Source organism: Sarcophilus harrisii, chromosome 2 (genome assembly GCF_902635505.1).
Source record: "Sarcophilus harrisii chromosome 2, mSarHar1.11, whole genome shotgun sequence".
NCBI lineage: Eukaryota > Metazoa > Chordata > Mammalia > Dasyuromorphia > Dasyuridae > Sarcophilus > Sarcophilus harrisii.
Genome location: NC_045427.1, coordinates 125,664,663 through 125,682,312, shown reverse-complemented (window position 1 = coordinate 125,682,312; position 17,650 = coordinate 125,664,663). Strand labels below are relative to the sequence as shown.

Sequence of the window (17,650 nt, the reverse complement as noted above, 5' to 3'; positions counted from 1 at the left end):
AAGCAATCTTTCATATATTTGCTAATAATTTGAAATTTTTCTTTTGAGACTTGTTCATTCATTCCTTTGGACCTCTTACTGTTGTTCCATAGTTCCCTTTAATTATCCTGCCTCACTTGCCCTGAATTGTCCTGCCTCAGTTTCCTTGAATTGTTCTGCCTTAACCCCCCTGGTTTACAATCCCACCTCCTGATCATTAGGATTGATATAGTTTAAGGCTAGTTAGTCTAAGGTTACAAATTGTAAATGTATAAACTCAAGATAAGGGGGAGTTCAGACTTCCTGGCTCCTAACTCTTCCTAAGTCATCAAGAATTTATGGTCCTATCCCCCTCAACCTGTTAGAACTGGATTGATGGTCCCTGCCTGGAGATTCTGGCTCACCAGAGTTTGGACTCCACCCTACTTTGTGTACCTGAGCTTGGAGCTTGTATATATTTCATTGAGAACTCACATTTGCAGCTGAATGCTTTGGACATCAGCCCCGGGGGTGGCATGCCCCCAGCACACTCTCTCCCCCTCAGAAATCCAAATAAAGTATTAAAAACTCTCTAATCTCTATCTTGCCTCAGTTTCTCCAGTATTACATTACTACTGGGGAATAGCTCTTTCTCTTAGATGTGGTAATTTTCTACATATCTTAGATATCAGACTCTTACATGAGATACTGAAATATGAATTTTTCCCCTTCTAATTTGGTTTTCCTTTTTGCCTTCCCTGTTTTGTTTTACTTCATGCAAGTGTTTTAATTTCATATAGTTTTAATTGTCTATTTTGTCCTCTGTGATTTAATGAAGTTAATATTTTGAAACCAAGCATATTATACTTTAGTTTCATCCTTATTAAGCTAAATAAAGCATCATATTAAGATAGAATTTGGTTTTTCACTGTTTTTTCCAGAATTTCAGTGACTCTGCCTAGCAAGGACCTTTGATATTCAAATCAACTTAGTAGTAGAACTAGAAAAGTAAATCCAGAGATTAGCTTAAGCAGATACTTTAAATATGGAAATCAACTGAATTTCAGGTAAAGGCCCAGAAGGCTTTAAAAGTGAATTGCTAAATGTTGATTAAATGTAAATGCTACTTGGGTGAGGTTGGTTAAGGGAAATTACTAGGGAAACTCTGAAGGAAGCATAGAAATTGACAAAGTTGTTAAAGGTAAGTACTTTCCCCTTAGGAATTCAGGTAAAGCATGAGAGAACTTTCAAATCTTGAATCAATGTTACAAGGAAAAATAATTAGGCTATCCTGTCTTTGAAGATAAGATGATGGCTTTAGGTCACCCGATGGGAGTGGGTAGGAGAACAGGCTTTAGAGTCACTCAGTAAAAACTGAAACAATGATTAAGCTCTTTATTTGTGCCAGGCAATATGCAAGATGCTGTTCTCCAGGAGCTTACTGTCTAATGGGGCAGAAAACATTAAAAAAAAAAAAAGTCCAAACATGATGTGTATACATACATGTATGTGCATGTATCATGTATGTACACACATATACATTCATATATGTCCACATATAATTGGAAATAATCGACAGAAGTAAGACACTAAAAATTAAGGAGGCTGGGAAAAAGGTTTCCTAACTGCTGAGAATTGAAGCCAGGAGACAGAGATGAGAAAGGAGGGAATTCAGGAAGACTTGGATTCAGATTCTGCTCTGACACATATTGAAAGGGACCTCAGAGATCACTTAGTCCATTCTTCTCATTTTACAGATGAAGAAACAAGACCAGAAGGATGAAGTGACTTTGTCCACCGTAACATATGTACTGTCAGAGACAGAATTTAAACCAAAAAGTACTCTGAATCCCTCTCTGAAATCAAGATCATTCTAAAAATTCTTAAGTTTCAGTCTGGTTGTAGAAAACAGTTTCCATATCATAGAGTATGAGAAAACTGAATATTGTCACCTTATTTAATTTATATGCTGTGGACATCATGCAAAAAATGCCAGACTGGTTGAATCGGAATTAAGGCTTCCAAGAGAGAAATAATCTCAGATAAACAGATGAAATAGGAGAGTGTAAAAACTAGTTTGAAGCTTAACAAACAAAACAAGACAAAAAATCCCTCAGAACCTGGCAATTGGTCCCATTAATTCCTGGTAAATAAGAGCAAAAGAAATAGAAGCAGGGTCAGATTTTATATTCTTGGGCTCAAAGATCTTTGCAGATGGCAACTATAGCCATAAAACTTAAAGGTGCTTGCTAGTTGGAAAGACAGCTATGGCAAATTTGGACAGCATACTAAAAAGTAGAAGTATCACGTTGCTGACAAAGGTCCATATACTCAAACCTATGGTTTTTCCAATAGCAATTTACAGCTGTGAGAGTTGGACCATAAGGAAAGCTGAGCATTTCAGAATCAACATTTTTGAATTTGAACTCTGGTACTGGAGAATTTTTTTGAGGGTCCCTTGGACAGCAAGGAAATCAAATCGGTCCTTATTTTAAAAAATTAATATAGGCTATTCATTGAAAGGTCAAATACCGAAGCTGAAGCTTAAGATGGAATTTGAGAAGTTGGAACTCATTGGAAAAGACCCTGATGCTGGGAAATGACTGAAGGCAAAAGGAAAAGGAAATGGCAGAGGATGAGATAGAGTTTCATGGAAACAGTGGACATGAATTTGGACAGATATCAAGAAAACAGTAAAAGACAAAATTGGAGTGCTATGGTCTTCTCATTGCTATCTGTAGCCTCATAGAGCTCAGCACCTTCTCTGATGAAGGTATGCCATGCTGGGCGGTCCTGTGCCAGTGTTCACAAAACCTGACTGAATAGTAGAAAAGTAGTTGAGAAATTTATGACAAGAGACAGGTCAGTGATCATGACTAATGTGAGAATTTCTTCAGAGGTTCTTCTTTTTTTTTTCTTTGAAATACATTTATTTTTTGCATTCCTTTTCTAAAAAAAAATTGATTTTCCCCAGTTATGTGTAAAAAGATTGGGGGGGGGGGGGAAGTTTATACATGTATATTCATTTGTTTTTATATGTTTCCTTATGAATCAGGTTGGGAGAGAAAAATCAGAATAAAAAGGAAAAACCATGAAAAAACAACAACAACATAGGATGTGCTGATTTACATTCAGTCCCCATATTTCTCTCTCGGGATGTGAATGGAATTTTCCATTCAAAGTTTATTGGGACTGCCTTGGATCACTGAACCACTGAAAAGAACCAAGTCTGTCATATTTGATCATCACACAATGTTGCTGTTAATGTGTACAATATTTTCCTGATTCTGCTCACTTCATTCTGCATCAGTTCATGTAAATCTTTCCAGGTCTTTCTAATTTTATAATATCCCATTATTTTCATATACCAGAACTTATTCAGCCATTCTCCAATTGATGGGCATCTACTCATTTTCCATTTTTTTTGTTACCACAAAAAGGGCTGCTACAAACATTTTTGGACATGTGGGTCCTTTCCCTTCTTTTATAATCTCTTTGGAATAGATGTTTGAATTTGAATTCTGGTACTGGAGGTTTTAAAGATTTTTAAGTCCCTTGGACAGCCAAGGGATCTCATTAGTGACACTGTTGAATCAAAAGAATACAGTGTGATAGCCCTTTGGGCATAGTTCCAGATTGTTCTCCAAAATGGGTGGATCAGTTCCCAACTCCACCAACAATGCATCAGTATCCCAATTTTCCCACGTCCCTCCAACATTTATCATTCTTTTCCCATCATAGCCATGGGTGTGAGGTGATATCTCTGAGTTGTTTAAATCTGCATTTCTCTAATTAATAGCGATTCAGAGCATTTTTTCATGACTATAGATGGTTTTAATTTTGTCTGTGCATATCCTTTCACCATTTGTCAATTGGGGAATGATCAAATGAGGTTCTGGGGAGGAACTCGCCTATCAAAGGAGGCAAGCATCAGAAAGTTGGTGGGGCCGAGATGGCCTCTGAGATAAATATAAATCATTTGGCATTTAAAACTCTTTACAATCTGGCTCCAACCCTTCTAAACCCCAAACCCATTATTTCCCTTCACACATTCTATAGTCCAGTCAAACTTGTTGTTCAACCATGTGCGACTCTTTGTGACCCCACTTTCTTGACAAAGAGTGGTTTGCTATTTCCTTCCCTGGCAGACAGAGGTTAAATGACTGCACATGGTCACCCACCCAGTGATTGTCTGAGGCTGGGCTGACCTCGTCTTCCTGACTCTGGGCCCAGTGCTTTCTGCGCTGAGCCATGCATCAGGTAGCCCATCTCCTTAGAACATTTACTCACCATCTCCTGGATTTATGCTGTTCCCAGGCCTGGAATACTTTGTCTTCACCTCTACTACTTGGAACCCCTGGCTCCCTCTAAGGCTCAGAGTAAGCACATTATATTGTGTAGTCTTTCCTGATAACCCAGTCACAAATGCCCTCCCCATCCTCCAACAGCCTTATATTATTTGGTATCTACTTATATATGTACTCTTCTATAGGAGCTCCTAAAGAAACTGGCTCACTTTGTATCTTTAGGGCCTACCCTAGTAGGTTTAATACATTCCTGTGGTTTGGTTTAGCATTTAGGCCAGTCATTTAAACTCTGAACCTGTTTTCCCGCCTCAAAATTCTCTCAGTACTCCAGTTACTTCACAATATGGATTCAGTCTAATTGCATATAAAACTTCCCTTCCCCCGCCTCCAATACAGATTATTACTTTTCCTCTGATGGCTGGTCCTCTCATCTCTGCTTCATCTTGTGCCTTCCCCAAAACCCTTACCTTCTCCACCTCAGTATCCTTCCTTCCTTTCTGCTGGGGCTGTCTCCTTTCTCATGACACATTGCCAGTTCTCTACTTTGCATAGATTACATTTCACCCTCCATTATCCTTTTCTTATTTGAATATGTGTCTCATCTCCCTAGTTTGGCCTCCCACACAGAACTCTGAAGGTGGGAGTAGCCAGAAGAGACTGGTCTTTTCCAGATAGTTAATGAGGGATTTTCCAAACACTCATAAAGTATGAATGTTTCCCTAAATACTATCTTGTGCCATATTCTTCACTGGAAGTTGGGCGCAAAAGCCCTGCAGTAACTGACATTTTTCAGACTTGCCAGCATCTTCAACCAGGATAACCAAAGGCTGCCTTTCCACAGGATAGACAAAAAAGTTTTATTTTTAATATACACTTTATCAGTTAAATATAAAATTCCACAAACTGATGAGAAATAATTCTTCTTTTCATGAAAAGTAGAGTGATATAAGGTAAAAAAAAAACTTACTTTAGAGACATAAAGCATGTGGGTAGGTCACTCAGCAAACTAGTAAGAGCTTACTACATAGGCCAACACTGTGCTAAGTGATGGGGCTACAAAGAAAAACAAAAACAAAAAAAAGGTCTTTTGTAGAAAGTGGTTTATGAAAGTGGACTGTTTCCAGAATAATGGAACTGAAAAGAGCCTTAGAAATTCAGTGAAATTATCTGCTTACAAATGAGCCACATGAGACCAACATCCACCAGTATTTCCTTCACAACATGGATTAAGCCAACTGCCCTTCCTTCTTCCAACATTAATGGCCTTCCTGGGTTATTAATTTTCTTTAAAGGCAACAAAACTGTCCCTGCACCTGGACTGGGCCCTATTCTTTCTGTGAGAGAGCTTCCTGCTGAACTCAGGGAGTTAAGAAATCTTGCTCACGTGAAATGTGGGCCTCTTAGATGTGGTGCATTTCTGGAAACCATACCTGTCATTATACTCTGTCTCTGATGACTCAATTCAGCATCCAAGAAGTGAAGTAGTATGTCTGTTATAAATCTCCTCAGTTAGGGCAAAGTAAACTACCACATTTTGTCTCAACATTGCACCTTAGCTATAAAGTTCTGCTTTTGCCCCACCACTAATAGAACTAAACATATTCCCCAAAGTGAATTAGTCTCAGAGTTAGGCTCTGAACACAGAGGTCTTCTAAATCCAAGATTATTTAAGCCATATGACCCTGAAATCTTTAAAGATCTGAATTTCAGTCTTTTTATTATTTAGCAAAACAGAATAGTGTTATCTAAACTACCTTACCTTTCTGGATATTTGGGAGGAAAGTAGCAATTTATAGTTTTACAGAAATGTGACTTTTGGTGTTCTAATTGGAACTGGAAAACAGAGCTAATTAAAAAATAGAACTACTAACTTTTGTCATATTCTGAGATAAAACAACTTGTAAGCAAAGAAACGACTTTCAACAGTGATAAACAGTTTTTATTCAGGCAATGAAACATGAAAAAAATATATTAGTACTTATTATAATAATTTCATTTGTGTAAGTATAACTCTTACAAATATTTACCTGACATATAAAAAGGGAAATTATTGTACATATAAAATTTATGTAGATGATCATTACATATACAATGCAATCTTGGTAGGAGTCAAGCAGCTTTCACTCCTCCCTATGGGAGGGTAATCAATCACTCACTGTATGGCAGTCACAGGGGCACAGCGGAAGCAGGTGTGCAATTAGGATGGTCACTTATTGGCACATGTTACTATATATGGAAATCTATTGGCAATGTACTCGTGCTGACAGCAACACTGAGGAACATACTGGCACCTTTGAGAATTAAAAGGGGCATCTGTATTCTACCACAAGGAATAAAAGACTCCAGGTTAAATTTAGTTAAGACCTGGGGGTTGGTTTAGAGTTCCAATTCTTAAGTCTACAAGATCATTTGAGTTATCAAATAAATACAGAAGATTACAGTTATTAGCCTGGGAGCTCCATGAGAGCAGGAACTATCTGAATTTTGGATCTTCCCCAGCACTAACACACACTTCATGTTTGTCAAACTGATTTAACGATTTGATGGGCAGAGAACTTTAAACAGATTTTAGATACCACTTCAGGCAGAGGGCAATGCAATCTTTAATAGCTCTAAAAAATAAACACTAATTCAAAATAGAAGAATGGCTTAGCTGCATGCTGGTCTCCATTTACATTTAGATTGTAGGATGCCACAGGTCTAAAATGGTACACTTAGCATCCGTGAGATGAAATGCCCATATAAGCCTGTCAACTTATAGTCACTAAACCATATTATAGATAATAAATCATTCCATAGGAGTCTTGCTTGTCCAAGTCTGACTGCAGGCTGACAAGGTAAAGCAAAAAAGGAATTGCCTCTGGATGACAAGTTATAAACACATAAGACACTGTGATTGGCAGGGAGAGTGCTCACCCATTGCTCAAGGACAATGTCCCTAAAAAGGTCTTTACCAATTCTAGAATATCATTTCTCAAAGCAGACCCTGCAGAAGGGATGGAATTCAACAACAGACTCAGGAAGGGGATTAACCTAAAACTAAAAAACAAAAACAAAAACCAGCATTGTTCCGGGGGACTAGCAAACCTGCCTATACCCAGACTGATCAGAACAGTCATGTGACTGAAGTTGTGTCTGTTAGTGCAGATTCTCCTAGATAGGTGATTATTGCTCTGCTTCTGCAGAGGATGTGAGGTTCTGCTAGATGTGGAAGCCTGTAATTCTGTGACTATTTACTTGTATACAAAGAGAATGGCAAAGTATGTTACTGCCTTTAAGGAAACAATTAAGCTTCAGAACCTATTGTGTATGCATCTTTCTAACCCTGTTAATGGACCCACAGAACAGGCCTTCTACACTCCTTCCTGTAATTACCTGAGGTGGATGTTTGATCCACAAAACATAAAATTGTTACATTGTCAGTTTGAGACAGTCAATGAAAATTTTCTTAATACTGTGAAGGTAAGAGTAATTCTTCAAAAAAAGCTTAAAATTTCATTTTTTAAAAATAAAAAACAAAGAAAAATAGGAAAGGTGAGAAACTTAAATATATGGCACAATCCTGGGTAAGACAAGAGCTATCTCTAGAATCCAGAGGTCACTGTAACCTGCAGCTATTTTAAGGACTTTGTCTTGTGAACCAGTGAAAAGAGAAGAAATGGAAATGTGCTGGGATTCTCTACTCCCCCCCCCCCCCCCCCCCCTCGGGTCACAATGAGTCTAAAGGCCAACTATTCTATTTAAGAGACCTATTCATCAAAACTGAAGATTTGGGCTTAGATTCTGCTATGGGATTTACTTGCACTGTGTCTCAAAAATCTTTATGTCATTCTAAGTTTAAATCAAAGCTTTAATTTAATAGCTATAAAAATATCTAAATATGATTTCATAGCTATTAAAACTTAAAACTGCACTAAGACTTTTGCAACAGCCTGGATTTTCAAAGCAAATGGGAAAGTTTAATACTATTTTTAAGGAAATCATTCAACCCAGTATACCTTTGTGCATCATTTTGAGCCTGTGGATGAACTCAAATCATTAGTATTGGGAATATATAGTTTCTAAATGTCAATGTGGGGGATGAATGACAAAGGTAGGATGGACTAGATGGGAAGGAGACTAGGTTGAATTGAGGAAAAACTCAACCCGAGCCTTCACCCAAAAATAAAATTGAATTCTGCCACACTTTGGGATGCTTCCAAAACCCTCATCATTTTTCACTGTCATGTGTTTCTGAACTTCCTAATTTGGGCCAGGGTTGAAGAGAGCTAGCAATGCATCTCTCAATATTTCCAGGCCAATAGTGCAGAACAAGGAGTTTGAGTACAGGTCAGTCATGCAGCCAGATTTCAAGGCATTTCTCCAAATAAAGCAAAACTCTGGAAAGTTCACCATCACTGACAGCTACTGTCCAAGCTTGACCCCATGGGCAGAAAAAGGCTAATTCCTACCATGAGGCATCAGTTACTCCAACGAAAATAATTTTAGACAAAAATAGCTACACTTTGGCAAAGTCAACTATATATTTCTTAAGAACCAAAGGACAAAGTCCTGCTCCTACTTCCCAAGCATTCTCCAAAACATTCTCAAAGTCTACTGCAAAAGTGTCTCAGGGTGACAGAATAGAGGGGCCTCAGCACTTTTTTTTTCCAACTGGACATTTAAATACTTACAAGAGTATAATTTCTTGAGCTCTCAACTATGCTTAAGGTGAGAGATAGGCTGTTATTACCCTAGGGAGTACACGAGTTGTTTTATGCTCCCAAACTCAATGTACTTCACTTTGCCCAGGCTATCATTTCAAGTTTGGGCAGATGCCTAGGGTACTTAAAGGATTGTCCTACCAAATGTTAACTTTCAGTGCTATTGGGGCATTGGTGAGTATTAGTCAACGGTTGAAATATGACGTCTTTAAGAAAATGGGGCCCTTTCACATTTTCTGCACTGCACCTCTATTTGCTAGAATCTATATACAATGGCAACCAGAGCTGCCTGCTAATTTGTGTCCCAAAAGGGGATTGTCATCATCAATATAACACATAGCACTAGTGCTCTTTGGCTACTAAAAGACCGTGAATACACGATCCAGTTGAAACTGCTACGTGTGCTTCATGTGTAGGACAGACTGAGAGCAAACAAACAGACATAGACACTTTCTATCTACACTTCCTATCTATGTTGGCTAGCAGCAGAAAGGTTCTGTAAACTTTCCCTTTTCCTAAATGCCTAGATTATTTTCACAGAAGGTTTTAGAATAATAGTTCAAAGAAGAAACCACTGCTTGTAATGTGCAACAAAAATCCCTTTAAGCCTCAATAATTGTTTTCAAAAGACTAAATGATTGTCCTAAATTGAGTGATCCAAAATTATTTTTTTCTTTTGTTGTTGTTTTTGTTCTTTAATTTTTTTCCCCTTATTGCTGCACAAAGTGTTATCCTAAAAGCTTTCAAAAGCAACCAATTCCGGGAGTTTTATTAGATTCTCAGTTTTCAAAGAAATATTGAGTTGTGACTGAAGAGTATGGAATTCATGTGAAAGGTGTGTGATAAATAGATATGTAAATTTTGGATTTATGGAAGGCCTCCACTGCTCACTGCAAAAGTTGGATCATGCAACAGCATTAAAATTACAGTATAACAATCACCATATATTCAAAATACTGCACATTATCACTATGAAGTCCTTGAAGGTAATAGGTTCAAGCAAAAACAAGTAATTCCAAAGGGCTACATGGATTTGGCTTAGCTATAAGGAGGAGAATTCACTGGCATTGGATTAAACACTCCCATCCAGCAGCCAATAGGATGAATGGATGTTGACCCTCCTCTTTATATAAAAGGCAATAATAATAATAATAATAATAATTGTCAATACAGATTTTCCCTCTATAATTTTAAAAGTAACATAGAAGTAGTTTTTTTTTCTTCAAACAGTAATACAAAGGGTGCCGAGTCTCAGAGCACTTTATGTATAATTTCTTTTTAACTTCTCTAGTTTTGCTAAAAATCTAGTAATGGAAGTTGTTTGGAACCAGGCATGTCAAATAAAGCAAAACATGCTTGATCCTTCAAGCTACTCTTCAATTCTGGTCTTTCCAGTGTTAAAATTTGGTACAGGGTTTTAGAGAAGAATGTTATATAGATTCTGAAATATTAAAAAATTAGAATGCATTTTTTTCCCCTAATTTCTCTTATGCTTTCCCACAAGATAGTGGTGGTAAGGGAGAGGCTGTAATTATTTTCTAATTGGATTATCTAAATCTTTTCTAAGGGAATTCTATTTGCACAATTCAAGTGAAAATATAATTTCTTTAAATTAAAAAATTAATTTAAAAAAATTAATCATATTTTTATTTCCAGAAAAGGGCCACCCAAGCCTGCACCATGTATATCTATTAAGAAAAACTGGTACCAACTCAAACTAGTACAGTTACTTTGGAAAGAGTAAATCTTCACTCCCGGCAAATCACTGATAGAAGATAGCAATAAAGTAGAATGGTAACAGAAACTACCAAAGAAGGGATTCTGTTCTTAACAGAGCATCTCCTTCCTGCTTCAGTGTGAACTTGAGAAAAGAAAGGAACAGAAGCAACCCAAAAGAAGCCTGTCCCTGCTACAAGACCCTCCCAGGACATCTCCTAGACTCAAAACTTTGTTCTATGGTGTCCCTGAAGTGGGAGCAACTCTAAATCCTTCAGAATATTCAGGTGTACCCTCAGAAAGCAATGAACCAAAACTCTCCTCCTCCTGACCTGAACAACAGATTAGATTTTCCCTTCAAATAAAAAACAATTTCAAAAGAACAAAGCTATGTTATCTTTAAAAAAAAAAAAAAGAAAAGAAAAAAAGAAAAGAATTAATTAGAAGATAATTCCAACTGGAGGCTGCAGAGGTCGTGAAGTCAGGAAATAATACAGACCACAATCACCCACAAACTGGAAAGCCAAACCTACCAGCCAGCCTCCTGGTTTGCTGAACCTGACTACCAACAACTGAAAAAGGACTCCAGGGGTTGTCCTTCTGCCTTTTTTGTCTTTTGAAGGGGCTGTTGGGAGTCTGCAGCAAAGCTGAACAGGGAGCAGTAAGCATGTGCCCTTCTCTGCTATGGGGAGATTAATCTTGGATAAGGCAAAAATACTTGGGAGTCACAAAAAAGCAGCTGAGCGAGGACATGCTGGACTAACAGCCAGTCTTTCCCAGTTTTGCGATCAGCTCATCACAGATCTTTGTCAGTTCTTCAATTTCTTGGTTCTGGAAAAAAAAAAAAAAAAAAAAAAAAAAAGACGGGTATCAGAATATATAGTTGTATGGCTGCTAGGTTGGCTAGGTGGTCCTAGAGAGCCAAACAGGCAGGAGTCAGCAGCAGCCCACCTCTGCAGGCTTCTGGTGAGAGGAAGGGCCTCCCAGATCACCTCCTAGATAATTAGGTGACCGTCATATTTTCATTTAGAGGAAATAGAGGAGGTCTTTTCATTTTTTCTCCCAAATTTAATCTTGGTATCTTCCACAGATGTCCTCCTGCAGTGACCTGCTCTGGGGAGACTGCCAGGGGAAGACAAGCTTTGAGAAGCCCCGCAGGAAAAGTTCCAAGAAAGGAATGATGATGGATCATCTGCCACCCAAGGACCAGCCGAATTAGGTTTGAGAGAAGCTCATCACTAGTACACTGACCACCAAGCACTTAATTTTTTTGTCTTTCTACAGAAACTATTTATCATGGTTTGGTGGGACTGGGAGGTGTGCTGTGATATGCACTGGTAAAGACAAAACACATATAGAAGAAATCTCAGATTCCTGAAATAGTGACATAATTGATACAAAATGGTTAAAGGCGAAGGGTATCTTAACATTATGACTGATCTTTCTTTTAGAAAGAAATTCTAGAATGCATTTGAGAAAATACTTTGAAAACTGTATTTCAACATATTTATTGATTTCCTTTATAATACTATGTATTCTGTATATTTAAAAATATCATCTTGATAATGGGGCATCAGGTTCACTCCTGCTCTAGAACTCCTGGTCTAGACTCTGTATATGCTGAACTGCTAGGGGCCCTACCCAAACCACTGGAAAGGAAACTCCCCCGTCTTGCCAGCAACCCAAAAGAAACCTTTACCTTCTGCTGAAGGGCTCTTTCTAGAGACTCCACTTTCATTTGCTCTTTTCTGAGGCCAGCGTGGAGAGCTGCACTCTCAGCTTTGGCTTTTGTCCGAACCTGAGCGATCTCTTCGTTGGCTCTATGGTGTGGAAATTGAATGAAAAGGGAAAAGAGGGCACAGGGATTAGGCACCAGGGACAGTCAAAGGGCCTCTGTATTAGAAATCAGCCAGCACTCACAGGATATGGAAGAGAACAGACCGAAAACACCAAAACCGAAGCCCTCCTCACTTGGTAAATTCCTACCATAAAATCCCAATTCAAATGCTACCTCCTCCAGTATGATGTCCCTGATTTCCCTGAGGACTTAAAAGTTCAGCATTAAAAGCCATGACCAATCCAAAAATCAATCATAAAAAAAGTGTCCTTGAAATGATAATCTGAGCCAAGGGAAAAATGATTTATATTAAAAAAAATCAATTAATGTACAGCTTCCTTCAAGTAATGATGATTCTATATAAAGCAATAGGCATGGGGACAACAAGAGGGAAGGCTTAGTCATACCCAAAGTTAAATTCTTCCTAATTCACTCTTACTTGTGTGGCCAGAAACTTTTGTAAAGGAGATACTTAGACTGTACTCAGGATGACAGTTATGCTGATGGGACAAAAGAATTCACAACTTAAACCCTTCAGCTACAAAACATTCTTGCTCCTGCCCACCTTTCCCATAACATTCCAAACAAGGAAAGTCATGTTGACAGATTCTCACTTGTCTAGTTTTTCTTCCGCATGGAGTTTCAAGGCCTGATAGCGTTGCTCCTCTTGTCTGACTCGAGTTAAGTAGTCTTGAGCACATTTTTTCAAAGCCTCTTCATTCTGTTCCAAGGTGGGAATTTGAAATCAAAAGAACATGTTACAGCTTCTCTTAGAACCCATAACAGGTTCTTCTTTAAAACTCAGGTAAATGTATAGGACTGCTTGCCATCTGGGGGAGGGGAAAAATCGGAACAGAAGTGAGTGCAAGGGATAATGTAAAAAAATTACCCTGGCATGGGTTCTGTCAATAAAAAGTTATTTAAAAAAAAAATAATAAAAAAAAAAATAAAACTGAGGTGAGTGCCTGGCACTAGGTAAGCATTTAAGAAGTACTTTTTCATTTATTGGGTTAAACTTTATGAATTAAACAAAACTAAGACAAAAGACATTTGAGTGGTCTGTATGTTCAAGATACTTATTCAGTCTCATCACAGATGAGATACATTAGACAAGGCCTCTCTTAAAAGCGTATATACATTTAGTTTTGCTACAGCACAAACTCCGGGATAAGAACTGGAAATCTTAATTTATAATTTATAATATGGTCTTAATTTTTAATTTATAAAGTAATTAAATTTTATTCCGCCTAAAAATATCATACAACATACCCACACACACACTTAAGTACTCCTCTAGCATCTACCTGAGGTGTGGCAATGACTTTGGCCAAGAATATGCCGTAGAATGCCAGTTGTGGTAAGATGGCACAAACCCATAACAAACATGTATTATTTATTATGAACACATACAGTCATTGATGCAAAACAAATTTCCTCATTAGTCATGTCAAAAAAAAAAAAAAACACATCTTGATCTAAGTCAATCACCTCTCAATCAGGCAGTAGGTGGTATGTTTTATCACAAATTCTCTGGAACTGTGGTTGGTTGTTGTACTAATAGTATTCTTAATGCTCAGGAAATATAGAAATTGCTGTTTCTTTTACTAGTAACCAGACTAAATAGGCTCTTGCTCTCATTAGAGATGTTGGTCAGGCATACTCCAAAGAGCATCAAACATCTTTTATTAACTATCCAGGAAGTATTTGTAGTTGCAAACTTGGCCACAACAATGATAGAATAAACGAAAAAAGAACTTAAAGGAAGATTAGAAAAGGCAATTCAAAGACCCAAGTGGATAATCCATCTAAGAGGTTGACCACTTCAAATGGGAAATGAAGGAAACATGAAGGAATAACCAAATAACCCTCCAGGTGTGACAAGGAAGCAGAAAGGAAAAGGCACAGCACCTTCTTAAACCCTTCAAGGACACCCTTGAGGTTCTCATATCTCCGGAATAGATCAGACAGGGATCTCTCCACAGAGTTCAGGTCTGCCAGGGCCTGCTCTTTCTCCATGGTCAGCTGCTGGAGACTCTTTTGAGAGGTCATATTCGTCCTCTGCTCATCCTCTGTAAACATAAAGCAACAAAGTGAGGATGTTGGTGTGACCTCTTGCTTCAAATTAGTCTATAAATCTGATTAACAGGGAAGAAGCACTTCCCACAACTTTTCACAACTGTCAAAAGAGCCATCATGGACTTCCAAGGAAATCATGTAAAACCCTATGTTGGAGTAGGAATCCCTGCTACAATATCCCAACAGACATGGTTATCTCAGACTCCTACTTTACTTGGGGGCAGTTCTAATTGTTTCAAGTTGACTTTTTTCCCCTATGACTTTCACCCTACTGCATATTCTCGCTGGACAAGCTTTTGGAGGCAAGTTCTCAAACTTTTTGTTTCAGGACCACTTTACACTCTTAAAAATGATTGAGGATTGCCACTCCCTGAAAAAAAAAAAGATTTTTGTTTATATGGGTTATGTTATGAATATCATATTGGAAGTCAAATATGTGAATATGACAAAAAAAGTTTTGACTTCTACCTTGTGAAAGTTGTCTCAGGGACCTTTAAGGGGTCCTTAGACCTCACTCTGAGAATTGTTGCCTAAAAACAAGACTAGATGTCTTATCCACATGATAAACACACTGGCAAAAACAGGATGGGAACCATCATTTTTTTTCCTCCAGAAGTCCCTGTTTGCTTTATCTGAGAGCTATGATCTCTTACAACAAGGGCTGAAAGGGGATAAAAGTACAGTACTACTGTTCTTTTGGAGAGCATCAATGAGTTAGGGAAAGGACTTTTTTTTTAAAACTCAATATAAATATTTCAAGTTATTCTTTTTTTTTTTTTTTCTAATTATAGGTTTTTATTTATGAGTTCTATACATGGGTAATTTTAGAGCATTGACAATTGCCAAACCTTTTGTTCCAATTTTTCCCCTCCTTCCCCTCCTCTCCTCCCCCAGATGGCAGATTAATCAATACATGTTAAATATGTTAAAGTATAAATTAAATACAAGTATACATGTCCAAACAGTTATTTTGCTGTACAAAAAGAATCGGACTTTGAAATAGTTTACTATTAGCCTGTGAAAGAAATCAAAAATGCAGGCGGACAAAAATAGAGGGATGGGAAATTGTATGTAATGGTTCATAATCATCTCCCAGAGTTCTTTTGCTGGGTGTAGCTGGTTTAATTCATTACTGCTCTATTGGAACTGATTTGGTTCATCTCATTGCTGGAGACGGCCACTGCATCAGAATTGATCATCATATAGTATTGTTGTTGAAGTATATAATGATCTCCTGGCCCTGCTTGTTTCACTCAGCATCAGTTCATGTAGGTCTCTCCAGGCTTTTCTGAAATCATCCTATTGGTCATTTCTTACCAAACAATAATATTCCATAATATTCAAATACCACAATTTATTCAGCCATTCTCCAATTAATGGGCATCTACTCAGTTTCCAATTTCTGGCCACTACAAAGAGGGCTGCCACAAACATTCTTGCACATACAGGTCCCTTTCCCTTCTTTAAGATCTCTTTGGGATATAAGCCCAGTAGTAACACTGCTGGATCAAAGGGTATGCACAGTTTGATAATTTTTGGGCATAATTCCAGATTGCTCTCCAGAATGGTTGGATGTATTCACAATTCCACCAACAATGTATCAGTGTCCCTGTTTTCCCACATTCTCTCCAACATTCTGCATTATCTTTCCCTGTCATTTTAGCCAGTCTGACAGGTATATAGTGGTATCTCAGAGTTGTCTTAATTTGCATTTCTCCAATTAATAATGACTTGGAGCATCTTTTCATATGGCTAGAAAGTTTCAATTTCTTTGTCTGAGAATTGTCTGTTTATATCCTTTGACCATTTATCAATTGGAGAATAGCTTGATTTCTTATAAATTAGAGTCAATTCTCTATATATTTTGGAAATGAGGCCTTTATCAGAACCTTTGACTGTAAAAATGTTTTCTCAGTTTATTGCTTCTCTTCTAATCTCGTCTGCACTAGTTTTGTTTGTATAAAAGCTTTTCAATTTGATATAATCAAATTTTTCTATTTTGTGATCAATAATGATCTCTAGTTCTTCTTTGGTCATAAATTCCTTCCTCTTCCACAGGTCTGAGAGGTAAACTATCCTGTGTTCCTCTAATTTATTTATAATCTCATTCTTTATGCCTAGGTCATGAACTCATTTTGCCTTTATCTTGGTATAGTGTTAAGTGTGGGTCAATGCCTATTTTCTGCTATCCTAATGGGAAAGGACTTTTGAAAATGTTAATGTAGTGATGAAAAATGTTATTCACCATCAGAGAAAGAACTGACACTGTCTGATTAGAGTGAAGCATGTTATTTTTTCTTTGTTTCAAGTCTTTCTTATTTAAAATGACATGTTTTATATAATTGTACATGTATAACCTATATCAGATTATTTACTTGTCTCAGGGAGATGGAAAGAAGGGAAGGATAGAATTTGGAACTCAACCCCCCCCCCCCCAACAAATGTTTAAAATTGTTTTAACATGTAATTGGGGAAATGTGATATTATTTTTTTAAAAAGAAAAGAAAGAAAACATTTGACAAATGGAACATTTAGTGAAAGGTCACTGTGGAATTAGGTAGTTTCTGTCTCACTTAGCATTCTGGCCTGAAATCCATCCCTGATAGGCTAATGGCTCATATTTGGAAAGCAACTTCCTTCTTACCAATCATTTGGGCAATTGTTTTTTCATATTCAGCCACAATTTTCCTAAATAAAAAGAAAACAGAAATTTATTAGGCGAGTTTTATGTTTCCAAATGTACATTATGTACATCATTCCTAGCACATAATACTCCGTTGTTCCCCATGCCTAGAATCTCTTCCCCTTCTTTATTTCTGCTTTCTGGCTTCCTTCAAGTCTTAGTTAAAATCCTAACTTTCAAGAAATCTTTGCCATTCATCCTTAAGGTGAATGTCTTCTGTCTGACACTATCTTTCATCTATCCTGTATGTAGTTTAACTGTACTTTTTTCAAGCTGTCTCATCTATCTGGATGTGACCCCCCCCCTTGAGAGCAGTCTGTTTTTGTCTTTGAATCCCCACCTCTGCCAACACTTAGCACAAAGTCAGGCA

The 17,650-nt window shown here is 37.6% G+C and overlaps 1 protein-coding gene across 8 annotated transcripts in view; it reads right to left on the bottom strand.

Moving 5' to 3' along the window:
• Nucleotides 1-6,188: 6,188 nt before the first annotated feature.
• Nucleotides 6,189-17,650, bottom strand: part of TACC1 (transforming acidic coiled-coil containing protein 1) — a 157,575-nt gene continuing 146,113 nt past the window's right edge. For all 8 annotated transcript variants that reach the window (XM_031950726.1, XM_031950724.1, XM_031950721.1 and 5 more), the window contains 5 exons: nt 17,242-17,285; nt 14,430-14,590; nt 13,136-13,242; nt 12,384-12,504; nt 6,189-11,515 (listed from right to left, as the gene is read on the bottom strand). In XM_031950726.1, the coding sequence (XP_031806586.1) occupies nt 11,444-11,515; nt 12,384-12,504; nt 13,136-13,242; nt 14,430-14,590; nt 17,242-17,285 (505 nt within the window). In that variant the 3' untranslated portion in view covers nt 6,189-11,443. The remainder of the gene's footprint in view (nt 11,516-12,383; nt 12,505-13,135; nt 13,243-14,429; nt 14,591-17,241; nt 17,286-17,650) is intronic.